We start from the raw sequence: 19,751 nt of genomic DNA on the forward strand, positions 1-19,751 counted from the left end.
CTGAGAATTTTACATTTTAAAAGGCTTAAAATATGTATCATCTTAAGACATTTTTCTCCAATTATTTTTCAGGATGTTGGGTGTTTGTTCCCTTTGGAAATATCAGAGAAATATAAACTTTGTTCCTTTGGAAATATAAAGAGGAAAAATTATTTCTGACCAGGAGTGCTACAAAAGCTTCTTTTAGGCTACTTACAACCATAATCTGATAAAGTCAGATTACAATGAAGAAATAATAAAATAACACATCTTACATGCACACACATATATGAACATAAACATACATATATGGGGGTGGGGGAGCGCTGGAAGGCCTGTTCTCAAGAACCATTTGTCCACATAAACAGCAATGCATCAAAGAGGAGGGAATTGGGTAGATGATGGGAAAACTGCTTTTCAACTCAAAACTGTTTTAAACTATGTAATCACTTTAAAATACGACCCTGCTTCACACCTATAGGGAAACGAAATTCCATCCCACAGAATCCAGGGTCACACCTCAGGCTGCTGGTGCTGCCGGCCCAGACCCACTGGCGAGTGTGACTGAGATCCCCACGACATCAGCTGCGTGTCACTCACTCCCCCACACGCTCCACTGATGAACACAGGCAGCCTGGGTAACTCAGCCAGGAAGTGCACGCAGTTTCACTTCACGAAAGCACTTCATCTTTTCCTGAAGAAGGCAGTGTGGAGGAAGGCATGCTGAATGACAAACTGGGTTTTTTAGAAACACTTCAGATTCACTATTAACAAAGAAAAGAGAGGAGCTCAAACCTCACAACTACCTTTCCTGACACAGCCCACCCCCTAAGTCGGCCTAACACCCCATCTACCCTCGTACCGGAAAGCGCCATATAACCAACCACAGAAAAATTACAATGCTCTTAAAAAAGTGAAGTCCCCTCCCCACCTCAAAAAACCACCCTCAAATAAGCAAGTCTCACAGAATCAAAGTCTAGCTAATCACAGTACACGCTAATAAAAGACTGCTAATACAGAAATACACTTCATTTTTTGAATTAAAAATCAAATCAACTATACATAAAAGCATAAAACCTCTGACACCCCAAACATTAAAAAGACTACAGGTCTGGAATATTCTTCTCAGTACAGAGATATACATGTATCTTCAGTTAAGTGTTAAAGAGAGCAACTACAAGGAAAGAAAATCAGTTTGTCCAAAGAGAGTCCATCACTTTCCTAACTGGACACCACCCCGCCCCCAGCAGGTGCTCATCACTGAGGCCTGCCGGGGAGCCCACAGGCCACACCGTAGGGGAGCCGGATGGACGGTGCAGACTTCCCTGAAGTCTCCCCTTAAAATCCAAGCAAGGAAAAGAAGGCAACATAATATAAATACTAACAGCTCAGCAGGGGCTACTGGGCAAAGGAATCTGGGGGTGTCCTGAGGGTGAGCAGGGTCCCAGAGGCAGGAGGAGCCGACAAGGGGTGAGGTGGATGGAAAGCAGCAAGAGGAAACTGGGAGTTAACAAGAGGCCCTGCGTTGTAAGCTGAAGTTTCTATTAGTATTAGTAGAGTCAGTATTTATATCATGTTGTTATTTGGTCAGGAAGCCACGAGAGGCTCTTAAGCAGAGAGTGACTGAGGAAAATGACGGTTAAGAGAAAGAGAGGTTATCCTGGCCACACTGTGCAAGATCATCAGGGTCAGGGCTTTTGTTCTGGTTCAGGATTTTCTAAAAGAACCATGGAATGCTAATTCTGAGAGATGCATTTCTTAAAAAAAAGGAGGTTCCAAGGTCAAAAAGACACGGGAGCACACATCTTCCTCCACCCCCAACAGGTTTATAACACATGCTAAAATACTGAAGGCTCTAACAATTCTTACAGTTAAAAAGCCTACTTAATTCCCAAAGTCAGTCTTCTGAAATGCAAGCCATAAGTCGCAAGCACTGATTTTCCATTGCACTGCCTGTCAAATGGGCATCGCTACACATGCTCCACAGCGGGGAGCAACAGGGATGTAAGGATTTTTAGTTCTCCGGTGCAACGGTTCTCCAAGTGCAGTCCCTGAGGCAGCCACACACCTGGAAGCTTACTAGAGATGCAAACTCCACCCCAGAGGCCTGCAGTTTATCAAGCAGTCCAGGCGATGAGGATAAATGCTAGAATTTGGAAATCACTGTTAGACCACTGGGTATTTTTCTCAGTTAATACTTCACAGTTCAAAACAATCTGGGCAACAGCTGAAAGGCAATCAACAAGCAGTCAAAGGCCCCAATCCCACCCTAAGAGGGGCCCAAGGGCTTAGGAGAGAGAAGAGAGACACAGGGAAAACCCCTTCAAACCCCAGTCCCCTCCCCCACAGCCACAATCCTCAACACTAGAAAGCCTATGAAAAATAACACTGGAACATGAACAAAGTCTTCCTTAAAAGTTAAAAAAAAAAAAAATAATGGAAATAAAAGTGTCCAAAATACCATGAATTACTACCCCTGAACTGGACTGGTTTCAGGAAGCTGGATGCACAAGCTGACCCCTAGGGTAACAGGGGCCACACGGGGGGCAAGAGGGGGCAGGATCCGAGATGCTCAGTGCAGGCGTTCTGGTGTAAGAAGGTAAACAGCACCAATGCTGGCACGCAAAGTCAGGGCTCCACTCCCAGTGGGGCTGTTTTCTAACTGAGGGGCCTCAGTCTTCTCACCTGGAGCCTGGCCTTGGGGACTACCCCGGGTCATAAGCAGCCTCCCACAAGGCCTGGCCTCAGGGAGGAGCTCAGTAAAACTCAGGCCCCTTCCCACAAGGCTTCCACTAAGCTTTTATCTTCTGGACTGACATCAACACAGCAAGGCCAAAGGCACCGTTCACCTGTCCCACTTACCCACTCAAGGAACACAGGAAGCAGAAGGGAAAAGAAGACCCGCCTACCAGTGGGAACAGCGGAGGAAGTGAGTAATTCTTTGTACTTAACATATCTTTTTCTTTTTAAATTACCTCTCAAGAAATGTTTGGTACAAGGAAAGTGCATCAAACATACTGAAGGAATGTTCCAGCAATACCTTTCTTCAGCAGGTTCTCAGTTCATCAGGAGGTCAGGTAGCAACTTAACAAGGAACATGACTTCAAAGTTATCCTAGGAAACTGTGCCTAAAATAGCTGCTGACCAACACCCAGCCCCAAATTCTCGACTACTTTTCATTTTCCCTCCACAGTTTATCACGGTCAATTTCTACCCAAAAAAGGACTTTGTTCCTGAGTAGGAAATGCACCCTTGGAGTCATCTGTCCACTTGTCTGAGGATTTAGGGAGCAGTGCCGGCCTGGGCCCGTAAGTGGGGTGCAGAGACGTCCACTCTTCACTCCCGAGGCCGCAGCGCACGACCCTCTAACCCGCAGCAAGCCCGCCCAGGCGGCCGCTCAGCATCTGCTGCGCATCTGTGCCCCAGCCCCGCACTGACACGCAGCCTGCAGTGAGGCTGACCCCGCCCTCGCAGGAAGTGAATTCTGGACCATGGGCTGGGCCCCTGAAACACCAGTCAACTTCAGCAAATGTTTCTCCAAAGAGATACCACGGGGCTCCCTGAAACGGTTCTGTGCCCAGGGGATCTTGAGGCCAGAAAACGAGAGACAGAATGAAGAAAAGCAGGTTCTTAGTTCAAGCCAGGGAGGTGGAGGTCACTGACGGAGATGTGGAAAAGCAAGCATATATTTATATTGTCATTTACTCGCAGAGAGAAAACAGCAGGCGAAAGTCCATGATGAAGAGAACAGTGGCTCAGAAGTCCTTCCCCACCTGGGCACTGGGCAGGCCTGACCTTGGAATTCAAATTCTGTTCACTCATCTACAAATTGAAGAGAGCGACTTCCAGGTAGAAAGCACACTGAGCATAAGCATCTGCTCTGGTCAATCCTGAAATCCCACTAAAACCATAATAAAGGGGGTTTTCTTAAAAGGCTAACCCTCCACGTACCAGGAGGGGAGAGAAGACCAAAAGCAATGAAATTCCAGAAGCTGGAAAGTAGGTGCTAGTAAGAAAGATGGGGGAGAAGACAAATGCTACGCTACAGGTGCACAAAGCAGAGCACCGACTCCATCCACGGCGCTGGATCTCCAAAACTCAGGAATCGGCAGCACCAGGCCCCTCCGGAAGGGGAGCACCTGCCATAAGGAGGAGCGGCTGAAAGTCAGCCAAAGAAGTGGTCAGATACTCAGATTGCCTTCCCCACTCCCCAGAGGCAAGCAACTGCCCCATGCCTCCCCAATCAAGGAAACTGAAAGCATATTCTCCGGAAAGGAAAATTGAGGGTTTCTGGAGCAGGAATGAAGCTACACAACACACTGCCCCCACATTCAGCCCTTTCCCTCCATCCAACACTCAGGGGGGCATGAGGCTTCAGGCTGGAGGAGGGAAGAGGGCACCCAGAGTGCACCCAGTGTGGACAACGAGCAGTTCAGACCAGAACAAGTTGGAAGGCTCAAGCAAAGGCTTCTCCAGGAAGGCAAAACGTACAAAAAGCTAAAAAACTGACACAAGCCATTCCTCAATTCTACTGTCCAGTGGGAGCCCCTGACATCACTGTGCTTAAAAAGATCTACTCAAGAGCTCAGATTCCAACCAGCTTGGTAGTCCTCCACTCCTAAATATGCGTGGGCATTTGTGGGTGGCCTCCACCATAAAAAATGGAGACCAAAACCAACAGGGGAGAAGAAGGAGCCTTGGAGGAAGAGAATCTATTGAGGAAAAAAAACAATGTAACTGCAATTAACATTTTCATGGAGATAGCCAATATTTCAACTGAAACAATTAAGGAACATTCAGAGAACCAAAAAGAACTCAGGATTTCGAAAACAAGAGCAGAAATAAAATATTCATTGGAAGAGCTGGAAAATCAAGTTGAGACAATCTCCCAGGAAGCTAAGTAAAAAAGACAGAGATGGAAAACAGGTGTAAAAACATAAGAACATTTGAGGACCAGTCCAGAAGGTCCAATATCGAAATGACAGAGTTTAAGAATGAAAACATAGAAAATGGAGGGGGGAGGGGAATCAAAGAAATAATTCAACAAAAAAACTTGGGTTGCTTGATTGGGGGGGCCACAAAGTACCTGACACAAAAAATAAAAACAGACTCACACCAACACACATCATTATGAAACTTCAGATCACAAAGAAAAAACTCAGATCTGATTAAGTTCAGGAAGAACAAAACAGCTGGTGTCCACAGAATCTGGTATTGGTGGGGCACTGCAACACTGGAAGCTCAAACACAATGGAGAAAGGCCTTCAAAATTCTGGAGAAAAATCATTTCCACCCTATGACTATATATCGTGCCAAAACATCAATCAAGAGGAAAAGTAAAAATAAAGAAATTTTCAGATATCCAAGGCCTCAACAACCCTATCTCCCATGTACCCTGTATTCACAGGAAGGCACTGCGAGGTACATTGCACTAACACAACGGTGGAAACCTAGGAGTCCCTCAGACAAGGGCGAAGAAAGACAGAAGACACCAGTCGTGTACCAAGTGCGGAAGACCACCTGTCCAGAGGGAGCAGGTGGGAAGGCCAACGGGGAGACTCTGGGAAAGTGAAATGGATAACCTGTCTGCTCTACCTGAACCTTCCAAAAGAAGGTTCAACAAGTGGTGCAAGTCTGGGGTTAAGTTATAAGTAACGCTGTAAGACTAAACGTTTGCGTCCCTCCAAAACTCTATGGCGAGACCCAACCCCCAATGGGATGGTATTAGGAGGTGGGCCTTTGGGAGGTGATCAGGTCATCAGAATGGAGCCCTGAGGATTGGGATTAATGTTCTCATAAATGAGATCCCAGAGAGCTCCCCTGCCCCTTCCGCCACATGAAGACACATCGAGAAGACACCCATCAATGAACCAGGTTCCTCACCAGACACCGAATCTGCTGGCTCCTTGATCTTGGACTTCCCAGCCTCTACAACTGTGAGAAATAGATGTTTGCTGTTTAAGACACCCAGCCTAGGGTATTCTGTCATAACAGCCTGAACTGACTAAGCACATTACCAAAAAACATCTTAAACAAAAGATCTGAAAAGTAATCTGGGTTAACTAACAGCTGGGCTGGGAATACAGGTGCACAGGCATATTAATGTTCACGCTGATCTAACCAAAGTTACACTGCAACCATACTGGGAGAGAGAGGGGAGGTACATGTGAGTGAAGCAGGCAAGGAGAAGAGAACTAAATCCTCATCTTCAGAGTCCAAAGTCTATAGATATCGCGTCGAACTAGAAAAAAGTAGCAGCAATTTTTAAATGTTCTCTATAAACAAGAGAAGAACAACAATCAGCTAAGAGATCTAAGGGGCTGCCTTTGGGGAGGAGGAAATGGAGGCCAGAGGTGACTCAGCTACCTTTCCAAACAGACCTTACAAAGGCCATCTGACTCCTTGAAACATATGTTTAACTTTTTTAATAAACACTAAACAAAAATCCTAAATAATTAAAAATAAAACAAAGGATTTGGATCTATACAGTCCTTTCAAATCTCAGGGCCTAAAAGTCTTTTTAAAAACAGGAAGAGACCTAAAATAAAAGATAAACACCAGCTACATATCTGGTAAGCATTAATATAAAACTCAAAATGTCCCCACAGTTTATTCAGGTACCAGTAGGGCACTGAACAGATGAGGTTTCTTTTGCTGACCGGGAGCCCTCCTGAAAACATAACGGAAGGTCTCTCAAATCAAAAACGCTGCTCCCAGGGGTGTGCACATCAAGTGCCTTTGTAATCCACAGTTTGGGCTGTTTTATACTTTGTAGCAAGCAAAGACAGTCTCCTTTTACTTCCCTTCATCTAAACCTGGGAAACCAGGGAGCCATTTAGGATTAGGAAAGTCCATATTCATCCCCAGGAGCCACGTGTTGTAAATAGCCATGGGTTTTTCCCAAAGCATTCGGCACTAAGAATTTTAAATGTATTGCACTGCAAAAACATAAATTATGGGAAATGACTGGTCCAACAGACACGAGTGTCTGACTCTAAGCAGCAACAGAGGGATAACAGACTGCAACTTCTATTTCCCGCACTTACTCCTGCCACAAGATTCCATTAATGATAACAATGCTGCGCTGAAGCCTAAAAAAAGCCACAGAAGGGTCAGTTGGGTGTGGTCCATTTCCTGCAGGTATGGAGTTTCCAAGCTAGCAGCTCTGAATCACCGGGAGAAATCACTCAAAGAGAAAGCGAAGTGGCATGTTTCTCATGAGATCTTCAAACTGCCTGACTCTGGCTTCAGCGCGACTTCACAGTTTTCCTTATTTCTTCAGTAACTCCTCACACTACGTCTTGTACCAAGGTCCTAGAAAAATACAGTTGAACTGAAAAGCAATGTCAACCAGCATCAAATAAGTAAGCTCAGCTCTGCCCAGTAGAACAGTAGCTCCAAGATGAGCACAAAATTACATCAAGGAACAAGAAAGCAATGACGACGGCTGCCACTTGCCCCAAACTACTCTCTGTAGGGACATTGTGCTATGTTAGCAGCCTAGAAAAATCTAATCTGACCAACTTCTACTTGAAGCTCACTTGGTCCTATGTGAAATACTATCAAGAATGTTCCCAGAGCTGGGATTAGAACCAAAACGCCCTGGACTCCTCTAAATTCGAGTTTTAATTTTAGTTTCAAAAAATTGCGACAGCCCTCTCCCCAAAAAACACACTTTTAAGCAAAACAAATTCTTAACATTGTTAAGTTTTAGCAACAGAGGAAAAGAGGGAATATGAAGTATTGAAATAAGTATTAAAAAAAAAAAAACTCAGCAACTAACAGTAACAGAAAAGCAGGCCTTTATTTTCCTTATTTCTCTTTGGCACAGAACAGCAAAAAGGCTTGAAATCAGGGGGATGGGAGAGAGTAATAAAAGACTATAAAGTGTTCCTCCAGAGTTCAGATTCCCAAAGTTTGAGTCACCCTTGCTAAAACATCCACCTGGGCTATCCTGCTGACACCGGAACCTCCAACACTGTCTTCTCAGCACCCACCTTCTATCCTGCGCTTCCTCTCACCTACAGTGCTACCACCACTTCCCAGCAGGCCCCCAGCACTCCCCAGAATGCAATCCTTCATCTTATCTTACCACCTGCAATGAAGAAAAGCAGAGTTCCCAAAGCACACGACACTCACCACTCCGCCACGCAGCACTGCCAGCCAGGACTGTGGGCCCCTTCCCTGGGCCTCTGCTGCCCTCCGGCTCTGGGATCCAGGCTAGCCCACTTGAACTTGCCTCGTGCCTTCCGCCCACTACCATACCTCTGCTCTCTCTGCACCTCAGCATTTGAACCTTCTTACCTGAATCGGCCCTCGCTAGGCTGCTGACTTTCTGCAGACAGGCCAAAGGAGGTGCTCACCTGTGCCTCCCACTGCTCCTGGCACCACAGAGAAATAAATGTGTGGCACGAACGCGGGCTCCGTGCCCTGTCCAACCTTCTAGGTCACCAGGCCACACTCTATAGTTCAGCATTTTCCTCAAGGTGCTTTGAGAACCTAAGTCCCACAAACACCAGGAATGTCCACACACTATACCATGGCCACCTTCCCAGGAGGCAGATGCTAACAGGCTGAACACGGGGAGGGTCTTCCATGGAAGCAGGAAAAAATTATGGAAACACGACACTCACAAGAAAAAAAAAATACAAGAGCACTTCAGCCACAATTAAATGCAGCTGTCCTTCTGTTTTCCTTCATTCCCCAGATTTCCAGAGCACACAGGTTTCCCCAGGGTAAGCAAGAGCACTCCAGAAAAGTTCCCAGCGTGTCCAAACTGGCCAGGGAACGTCTTTCTCGCTCTCCCAACACAAAGGGGCATTCTTGGCAAAGGTCTGTTTCGCCAAGCAGCTAGAGACCCAAAAGGGGAAAGGGTGGGCAGGATGATGTTAACAAATGCAACTGTAAGTTTTCCAGCTATTCCTATAAACTGTCTCTTCTTTCAAATATTAGAGTACCTTAAATTTACAACATTCTCAAAACATGCTAAATTAATTTTGGCCCCACTATACATGTGACATCTAATCCAGCATTTTTCAAACTTGGGTCAAACCAGCCAGCTGTGAAATCAATTTAGTGTTGCAATCGGCTCAGGTTTTTTGTTTTTTGGGGGTTTTTCTAAATAAAATACGTCCCACATCAGTACATCACAAGAAGTAAGGATCAGAACAATCTTCTGAAACTTCTGTTTCAGGACTTGATGTAAAATATATTTCTCACGTGGGTCAAGGTCCAGAAGAGTTTGAAAGTAACTGATAAAACTCTGTAAGAGAAACTTATAAACCAAAACCTAGTCCTTTTTAAATTACAACTTACGCAAACTAAAAGCTGATAATGCTCCCACCTCCAAGGGAAGCTTTTCTTTTAATCTGAATTAAATTGAGTGAAACGGGCCGACCCCACGGTCGAGTTGGGTAAGTTCCAGCGCTCTGCTTCGCGGCCCAGGGTTTCGCTGGTTCGGATCCTGGGGGTGGATGTGGCACCACTCATCAAGCCATGCTGAGGTGGCGTCCCATGTGCCACAACTGAGAAGGACCCACAACTAAAAAAATATACAAGTATGTACCGGGAGGCTTTGGGGAAAAAAAAGGGAAAATAAAATCTTTTAAAAAAAAAGAAAAAATTGAGTGAAACAACAAATGTTCAATGAAGGACAAAGAGTAGTGAAACCCACAAATCAACCTGATTTATGTCTTTTCGTAGCTATGACATTCAGTTCGTGATTTCTATTTTTTTCTAATATGAAACTGGGGTGTGGGAGGTAAAAAAAAAAAAAAAAAAGGGACTGCCCGTGGCAACCTTCATTAAACATTCACTAAAAATGATAACTCATTCAGATTTACAGTCATCCCTCCCTCACCCAGACCATGAGCCTTCAATAAGAGTGGCTGATTGAATAAAACATCTATCTGATAGTTCTAATTTCTTCAGCAAACCCAAGCTGGAATGAAATAACCTTTAATTTTCGCAAAAGTAATAATAAAGCCATCATTCAGCATGGCGAGTAGGAGTTCAGTCTTGATGGGAGGAACGACCTGCTTTCCAATCACAAATTTGCCACATTACACACTATCTCCCCTTGGTCAGTTCAATTAGTCTCTGTTGGTTTCCACATCTACAAAATGGCATAAATAATACTTATGCCTCAAGCGGTAGCCGTGAGAATCAAGAGGCCTAAAAATGATTTGCAAGACAGTAAAGAATGGTGTTTATACTAAAATGTTCTCATTCAGGTTTTGGGGGGATTTTTAAGCATCTTTGCCTAGGCTGCCTGAATTCACTCTTTCTGCCTTTCTGAAATATTTTAAGCCAGCTCCTTATAAGCCCTGGTCAGTAGACGAGAGGGGAAAAAAAGCAGGGAGGAGACATCTCAGGACAGGGCCCGGAAGGGTTGGTACTTCCCTCCTCCTGTTTTATCCTAGAGAACAGTCAGTCCGAGGCAGGTGCCTTTCATTTAATCCTCAACAACTCCGAGGAAAGCCTCCCCGGGCAGTGGCAGCTGCTAATTCCAAGTAGAAAATAAATGTGCTTGTTGTTTTTCTCTTTTAGGGGGAAGGGAGAGGAAAGGAATGTTCTTCCCCAAATGGCACACTAAAAACAGTTATCACACAGTTTGAAGATGTTCTTAAATGCAGGATGGCTGTCAGAAGCCACCTTCGCACCTTTCAAACTATCACAGCTGAAAATGTGGTCTCTCAACCAAATAAAAATGTATCAGCTTTTACACGGAGAAAACAAAAACAGTTCCCTTATAACGCTACTTAGGAAATACAGTATATTCAGGAGGCAAAGTCAGTAAAGGAATTTTACCTTCTTTTCCCAGGATTTAAAAATTTTGGCTCACACTCTTGAAGAAAAAAGAAAGTGAGGACAAAAAAATGTTGAGACCAGACACCACCTGGTGAGCATCTGATACTGACCTCAGGGCATCAGCCAGCAGGGCAGTTAAGTACCTTTTCAAACTGATTCGCTTTACACAAAGGCCAAATACCTCCATGCTAAACTCTAAGTGAGGCCTTGCTGCTGGATTACAACCTGATTAATACAATATAAAGGTCAGTGTAAAGAAAATATTAACTAAATGCATTTTTGTTATCATTTCAAAGAAGTCCTTGCTCTACTGGTCAGAAATAATTCTTCACGCAGCTCACCTTGCCTTCCTGCCTCTAAATTCAAACCAAACCAAAGCAAGAACTTTAGGAAATACCAAGAAACCACATCTGACTTTTACTTAGTTGTCAGCAGAAGCTCAGGTTTTAAATACGTGTTGAGTTTAAAGGCTCTTTAAATGAGATTCAATGACAGTTTTCTTCAAGCACACTCAAGATATTAATTGTAACTGCTACTCCTTAAAAAAAAAAAAAGAAGAAGAAACTTGGACCAAAATTCTGGTACCTTTATGTTCCTATTTTTCCAGATTTCAAACCTGAACAGTGAAATCCACTTTTCTTTTCATGGCTTAAAAAGACCTGCCTCAGAAGAGGTGGCGCAGATCCCCAGCTCCTAAGAGGCCAGGTCTGAGTGTAGTTCTCAGCCCTCAAGAGCGAGGGAAGAAGAAAAAACGAACCCGTAAATGTCTGTAAAATAAATAATCCACTTGGAAAATCGTGGTTGTTTTCTTAGGTTCACTCGCTTAGCTAAACTGAAAGAGCAAAACTTTAAAGACATCCTGATCATTTTGCCACCACGTAGGCGCTTACAAACACTACAAATCTGCCAGGATGGTGGTTTTATTTTTCAAAGGGCTAAAACACAGTCCCCAATGGCGAAAAACTTTAATGCGTTCACCTCCATCTGAAATTCGACCTCACCCCCCTCCAAAAGTCACTGGTAGGCCAGGATGCCACCAAGTATCAACGGAGAGGGAGACTGGGAAGAACTCATCTGGATCCAATCCAGTCTGAAAAGCAAAGCCCAGGGTCCGGGATCAGGCGGGTCGGCCTCGGTAGGGCACCCCAGTGCACGTCGTCCGAGGGATCCCTCCTTCCAGAAGGTTTCCAGGCTCGCACTTTCTCTGCCTGCGCCAGAAGGAAGGGCGCGGAACGAACGCGCTGGAAGGGGGCTGGCGGTTACACCTCCCCGCACCCCGCCCTGCCTTCGCCACCGGCTGAGCCGGCCCGGGACGAGTCGGGGCGCGCCCGGGGCTCCCCTCCACCTCTCGACTTCCCGCCCGCCCGCCGGGGGGTCAGGGGCCTCGGCCGCCCGCAGCCCGCCGGGCCCAGAGCCCGAGCCGGGCCTCCAAGGGCATTTCTCCGCATCCCTTCTCCCCGGGGCCGGGGCCGGCGCTCGGGAGGCGTGGGGAGAGGAGAAAGCCGGGAGGACGAGGCGGCGGCGCCCCGCATCCCCCTGCGACCGCTGCGCCGCCGGCCGGCGAGGGCCGCCTCCAGGCCGCGGCCCCAGGTCCCCGCACACCCCGCCCCGGGCCGCCGCACGGGCGGCCGGCGCGACCCCGGAAGGGGCAGCGTGGGGGGGCCGTGTTTACACCGCCAAGTTCCCGCTTCCGCCCCGGCCCGCGCATCCCTGCCTCCCTCCGTCCCTCGGCGGCCCGGATCCTGCCTACCTGCATGCCCGGCAGGCCCGACTGCACCGGGGAGTGAGCCATGGCGGGCAGGACGGCCACTTCCTGGGACGGGACGGCCGGGCCGCGGCGATCCGCGCGGGCGACGAGGTCCGCGGGCCGCGCGCAGCCCTCGGGCGGCGGGGGCGGCCGGCCAAGCCCAGTCGGGCTGCGGCGGGACCGGCCGGAGCCCGAGGCCACCCCAGCCCCTGCGGTCCCGGGCCGGGCGGCGAGCTCAGCGGCGGACAGCGGGCCACGTCTCCATGCACGGCGCCGGGGAGAGGCTTGAGGGGCGCGGGGCCTCGCCGCGATCTGCCGCCGCTGCTGCTCGGCTGGAGCCGGGCGGCCTGGGCCCGCGCGCGCCGGTCGCCTGGAGCTGGAGTGGGCGCGCACCGGCCGCCGAGCCCGCGAGTGCCGAGCGCCCCGCGCGCCCCGCCCCGGCCCGGCCCCCGCGCCCGCCCCCGCGGCCCGGCCGGGGACCCCGCCCCGCGCTTCCGGAGGGGGAGGAGGCGCGCGGCCGCCCGGCGCCCTAGGCCGCAGCCGCCTGCGCCGCCGCCTGCCGGGGCGGCCGGGGGTAGGAGCGTCTCCCGCGGCCACCCCCCCGCCCCCAGCCGGCGGGGCGGAGCGGCGCGGGGAGGAGGACGGGCCGGCGGGGCGGGGAGGGGGCGGCCTCCCGGCGGGGCACCGAAGGAACCGGCTTGGAGCCGGGGGGCGGCCGCGCGCCCACCCGCAGCCCCGGGGCCGGTCGGGCGCCCGGGGTGCCGGGGCAGGGCGGGGGCGGTGCGCCCCAACTCTCACTCTACCCTCTTCCCCCTGCCCTCCGAGCCAGTCCACTGCTCTCCATCTGCCCCCGAGCACACCGGCTCCGGACGACCTCCTCGAGGGCAGAGTCTGGGGCACGGGGACCGAGGAGAGGGAGAGTGGCCCGCGAGGCCTTGGCCGGTGGCCGGTTCAAAACTACCGGGGCGGAGCTTGTTGGGCGTCTGGGTGAAGTTTCCTACCAACCCAAGGAGGAACCCGACCGCGGGGAGGCCGGGGGCTGGTAATTCCCCGCGCTTCTGCTGCGTGAACACAGCCCCGCTTGGAATGCTAGGCGCTGTGAAGCCAGCTAAGGGAGGGCGCAGAGCCCGACCGTCCGAGCCCCGCACCAGGGCGGGCGCGTCCCCCCGGGCAAGGGAAAGGTGGGGGAGGGGCCAGGAGGAAGGGAAGACAATCGAAGGAAACATGTCTAGACTTACCCCGGCCCTCCCCCTCTCCTTCGGCTGCCAGCAAAAGCACCAGCTTCGGCCTTCACCTTTTAGCCACCTCTTCAACTGCGGGGGAAAGACAGAAGGAACGAGTCAATACTGCCTCCAGAAAGTATTTTATTTACAATGACAGAGTGGCAGCCACCGAAGTGATCTGCTGCATCTCGGTTTGTTGGGCCCCTGGCTCCTCATTCGTGCCGGTGAATGCCATTGTTGCACCCTCGCTGTGCTAGGTCGGACCTACTAAAGTGAGCCCCCAAGAGTTCATAGACTTTTGGAGGGAACTCTCAAAGTCCTTCCCTGGGGCTTATAAGGAGTATTTATTCTTTGAGGTGGCACTGTGTTCTTACAACTTCAGTTCCCTCTGGTGCTCTGGATCAGAGTGGGGTGCTTAAACTGAGTCCCTCTTTCCCTTTGGAAATAGGCTTGCTTCCCTCGGGGTCCTTCAGGATAGTTCAGATCCCTTCATGGTCGTCACTGGTACACTGTCTTCACTGCAATATGAAGGCCCTCCACCTCCAAGTACTATGAAGAGAATGTGGCCAATACAAAGTTAAGAAAAGCACAAACCCTAATACCTAGGAGCTTGCCATCTTAGTATAAATTTTGTGTACCTAAAAAATGGATACATGAAGAGATGAACAGCAAAACAAGCAAGAATGTGAATCTTAAAAATGTTAATACTCTTCAACCCAGGAGTTCTACTTACAGCAACATATCCTAAGGAAACAACCAAGAAGTGCTTAAGAAAGTATACAAGAAGATGCAGCACAGTGATAGTTATAATTGTGGGAAAACTGGAAACATTACAAGTCTACAGAGATTGTTAAGTAAATGATAGTATATTCATACAGTGGGTAGTTATTAAAAATTATGTATTCCAATATTTTCAACATGGGAGGATATTTTCATTATGTATTTTTAAGAAAGAAACTGCAGGGTACAAAATTATAGTCTGATCTCAAGCTACTTCATATATATGAAGTTATATTTAAATGTATATATAATTTACATTTATATAATTTTATGTGTATATGCATAAACAGAGAAAAACCTAGAAGTATGTACGCCAAGATTTAACAGTGGCTATCCTTGGAATTAAAGGTGATTTTTTTCAGTGGGTAGTCAACCAGTAGAGAGCATCATGCTAAGACATCTCCCCTTAGGGTCAACAGTCAGGACAGTAACATGGCAGCAAGCTAAGGAGGAAGAAACAGGACGAGTAGACAGAAATGGTTGGGCACTGATCGGAGGCATTACCATAGGAAATTCTCAAAGAACACTGGGGCCCACTTTGCAGTGGGCTAATTTCCAACAAATATGCCACGGGGGACAATGGACCATAATAACCTGGGTCTAAAAAGTAATCAGAATCCTGTTTTGTATCCAGAGGCTAGTGAGGCTAAGAACATGTAGGTGACAATGAGATATGACTTATCTGCACACAGTGACTTGCATTCATTAGCTGGTCTGTCTCCCTATACCCTGTGTATCTCCTCACCACCACTCAACCTCATTTCCTCTTTCGACCATATTTATGCAAATGAGCAGTACTGTCTTTCAAAGAGAAGAAAGAAGCAAGATAGGAGTTACTGGTGCTGCTCAGTCACATGCAGACATCCCCCAGCATCCCCCAGACAGTGGCCCTCTCCCTTTGTTTTAGCAGAGCAGAGATGTTTGACAGGGCCTGAGCCCAGGACGAGATCCTGCCCAGTTGCTCACTGCATTCATTCATACGTTAACACATTTTTTGAATGACAACTACATGTCAGACATCTGGGTTAGCATTGGGCATGTAAACACTGGATCCTCAAGTGCCTCTTATCCCATCCTAGGACATGGTCTCCCAGAATCCAAACTTCAGAATTTTACAATACCACAATTGATTAAATTTAGAGTCACAATAGCTGTAATCTCCACTAAGGAAAGAAGATTATCCTGTCATCCTCTTCCTCTTGTCACTTTCCCTCCACCCTCAATTTACAATTACGACAGATCATATACTGCTGTAATTTCAGGAGAGACTTTGAGGGTCTCCATAGAGATTATGCATTTTCGGGTCTCCATGGAGATACGTGCTAACCCATGGAATTATTTTCATCCCCTGGCCTTCTTTGTCTTTTGTGTTGACTTAAGGACATGAATAGGGCAATGAATTGTGCTCTGACATATACTCAGGACCACAAAGGACATTTCCATACGCCCACATAGAGCCCCTCCAAATATAGAGCCCTTGTGTGCTGACGACCCGGCAGCCAGCCCTGTAGTCTCGGCAGAGCTCAAAGAGCGCAGCCGGAAACAAGAATTCAACAATCAGTGCCTTCACTTCTCCTTCTGAGTTGAAAAGATAAACACCCCCAAATGCCACTTTGTAAAGAACAGCCAGACAAGTAGCACATTAGCAATTTAAATTTTCAGATTAAAGAAAGGGACTTACATGGTGAACTTTAAAGGGAGAAATATGAGGAGCTTGGTAAGTAACTAACAGAAGGCTTGACAAATTTCTACACATGTTCAGCAGGTGAAGACACAAAAGAGGAAGACAGATTATTAAAATCAGTATAAAGAAGCATGCCTCGTCATAGTTGGATGACATGATGGCAAGGAAATATATGCTAAAGCCCCAGGAAAAGATGCAGCTCCATTGAGGAAGGGTGCAAATGAAGTTTCGTTCTGTGGGTGTGAAGCTCAGAGGGCAAGCTCTCACAGACCTGTCGCTCTATGTCAGTTATGGTTGTTAGGGCTGCCGTAACAAAGCGCCACAGGCTGTGGGCTTAAACAACAGAAATTTATTTCCTCACAATTCTGGAGGCTAGAAGTCTGAGATCAAGGTGTAGCAGGGTTGGTTTCTTTTGAAGCATCTCCTTGGCTTGTAGACGGCCATTTTCTTCCAGTATCCTCACATGGTCTTTCCTCTGTGGGGGGCTGTGTGTGTGTGTCTTAACCTCCTCATTTTATAAGGACACCTGTCAGATTAGGGCCCACCCTAATGACTTCATTTTAACTTAATTACCTCTTTAAAGACCTTATCTCCAAATACAGTCACATTCTGAGGTCCTGGGGGTTAAGACTTCAACATATGAATGGGGGGGGGGGGGTACGTGATTCAGCCCATAACATGCCCGTTTCACTGTATGTGGGTTTCTGGTCAGCTCCTTTAGCCGGTTCCTCCAGGCTCTGCTCAGTGAGCGAGAGCTTCCTCTCTCGTCTCCCAAGGCCTGCGGACCTTTCTACACACTTCACATTTTACATTTCTGCTAATAGGCGTTGCTTCACGTTTCCTTGGGTGTAGTCCCTCAACTCTATCTCGTGTAGAAACCAGAGCGTTAATCTCCAGTCACTGGACAACTGCGAGCAGAAGCGGGGAACAGAAGCAGGTGTTTGCTTGGTAAAATATTTCTAATTAGAAGAAATCACCTGGAATACATGGCAAAATCTGCCAGAAAAGGCAGGGAGTACTTCAAAAGTAATAAATACTCATTTCAGCCCAAAGGTTACGGTTTAATAAGGTCTGCCTTTCTCTCCAGTGCCTCCTTCAGCCCTGAGCATCACTGCAATTGGAGGTGCAACTTACCAGGAGGATTGGGGTCTGAGCCCCCAAGGGCCCAGGGGGCTGTTTCTCGCACATTCCTGGCATGACAATTCTAGGAGCTCATACTAGGGAAGTTGAGGCTGTTTAGAAGGGCGCTTTAGAACAGACTCACTGGAGAAATTCTCATGTGCAATTTTGCCTGGCAAAAAGCCGGTTAACGAGCTTGTCGCCCTCTGAACAGTGGCCACTTGACCCTGCCAATCAGCCGATAAAGGCTTCAGTATACAAAGGCTCCTCAAGTGCTGTGTGTGTGTGGACTTCACTCCCTCCTGAGGCTGGGTTTGCTTTCAGATGGATCCAGAAAGGGCAGAAATGAAATCATCCCCAGAAGGGTGATGTCATCCATCCTACAGTCACGGAACTATAGCGCCAGTTCTTGAAAGCCCTTGGCCCTGTTTTCTGACAAAGAAGACAAATTGTAGAAAATGATTTTAATTTTCACTTCAAGGAGATCTAGGGAATTATGTGCTTAAGGAACATTGTATAACCTCACAAAGGTAAAATGTGCCTGTGAGTTGCACACATCGGTTCCAGAAGGCACATAACCAAGTATGCTTGGAATCCTCACGAATATACTGACCTAAACACTACCCTATCATCAAGGCGTCACCTGCAGAAAGATAAGCATGTAGTCTCATACCTTGATTTTCCAGCCCAGTTTTATCTGGCTTCCTCAGAAGCTATGTTAGTGATGCTATTAGTCAGAGCTCTTTGAATAAGAAGTGACAGAAACCTAGCTCAAAACTCTGTAAGCACAAGAGGGAAATTTTAGCTCAGTGATGGAAATCCAAGCTTGGCTAAATCAAACTTGCATAAATCCAGGAGGGTGTGTTCAATAATAAAATCAGAACTCTCTTTCTCTGTCTCTCTCCCCTGCTAACCTCTGCTTGGCTTCATCCTCTTATAGGTTCTCTAGGTGTGGTATCCAGAGTCACTCTATATGGTCCTTGTAATCCCAGAGAAGAGAGTGACTTTCACTTATCCAGTGTCCATATACCATATCCAGTAAAGGAACTCAAATTTGTTTATGTGCATTCTTGTTGCCACAGGGCAAGAAGATACAGAGATAAAACAGTCCAGTCCAAATAGCGTGCAATGTGGAAGAGGCACTTCCCAATGGAAAGAAGACTCCTGGTCTGATACAGTCCACCCCTTGGCTACCCAGCACATGGGCGTGCACACATGCACACGTCTACACACACAGATACTTGTGCACACACACATGTCCTCCTTTTCCATATGTATAATTTCTTGTGTGCACCCTCCACCCCAGCATAATACAGCCAACCCATGCATAACTATTCATGTGCATACCTCTTCTCCAAAGCAAGGCAAGCCCCTGTGCCTTCTAGTTAGGTCATCCATTCCTACCCTAGGCCCTCTGGATAATATGCATTCTTCTTTGTCAAGTCTAGATATAGCTTTTCACAGGCCAGCAATCTGTATCTACCTGGTAAATGTTATCACCCTTAATGTGTCTAATATATTATGGAAAAGAAATTTTTTTTTTAAAGATTGGACCTGAACTAACATCTGTTGCCAATCTTCTTTTTTTCTTCCTTTTTCTTCTTCTTTTCCCCAAAGCCCCCTAGTACATAGTTGCATATTCTAGTTGTAGGTGCTTCTAGTTCTGCTGTGTGGGACGCCGCCTCAGCACAGCTTGATGGGTGGTGCTAGGTAGGTGCCCAGATTCCGAACTGGCGAAACCCCAGGCTGCTGTAGCAGAGCGTGCAAACTTAACCACTCAGCTAAGGGCCCAGCCCCTGGAAAAGAAAATTTTTGATAGCCACCTTAAAAACTCTCACTTGAAAAGGATGAGAAAGGGAAACAAGCAGGCATTATCATGAGTCCATAATACACATGATACCTTCATGGAAAGTAAGGCAGTGGGCGGAGGGCGTGAGTCAGCCTCTGGGGCTGCACTCAGCTCTGTTCTTTGAAAGATTCTCCCTGTTCTGTGGTCCTCCACAGCCACTTTGGAGAGGAGCCGGGCTGACTCTTCTGCAGGCTGCGCTGCTTTACCAGATCACCTCCTACTGGTGACGATTTCAGATCCTAGGGATTGTCTTAGTGCAGAGGTACACACTTTCTCCTTCACAGCACCCATAGTATCTTAGTAATTTTTTCCTAGCATCTCTGAGCCAAAAGAAATACCTAATAGTCCAATTAACTAAAAAGCTAGGTATAAACATCTTTGTAATTATTTCTCTCTTAATAACTTAGTAACCATTTGAAGAAATAATACTGTAAGTTACAAAATAATGATTTTAATTTAATTCTTTTTGGTTCATTGGCTTTGGTTTTGGTTTTGGTGAGGAAGATTAGCCCTGAGTTAACATCTGTTGCCAATCTTCCTTTTTTTGCTTGAGGAAGATTG

At 47.5% G+C, this 19,751-nt stretch overlaps 1 protein-coding gene across 4 annotated transcripts in view; it reads right to left on the reverse strand.

Moving 5' to 3' along the window:
* The window catches only part of STK24 (serine/threonine kinase 24), a 113,011-nt gene extending 99,527 nt beyond the window's left edge, over positions 1-13,484 (reverse strand). For 2 of the 4 annotated variants that reach the window (XM_070579110.1, XM_070579109.1), the window contains exon 1: positions 12,539-13,484. In XM_070579110.1, coding sequence (XP_070435211.1) covers positions 12,539-12,580 — 42 coding nt within the window. In that variant the 5' untranslated portion in view covers positions 12,581-13,484. Of the gene's footprint in view, positions 1-11,766; positions 12,029-12,538 lie in introns of those variants that run through there. The other 2 variants (XM_008516255.2, XM_070579111.1) reach the window with 2 other exon arrangements.
* Positions 13,485-19,751: the final 6,267 nt, after the last annotated feature.

Source organism: Equus przewalskii, chromosome 16, assembly GCF_037783145.1.
Source record: "Equus przewalskii isolate Varuska chromosome 16, EquPr2, whole genome shotgun sequence".
NCBI classification, from domain to species: domain Eukaryota; kingdom Metazoa; phylum Chordata; class Mammalia; order Perissodactyla; family Equidae; genus Equus; species Equus przewalskii.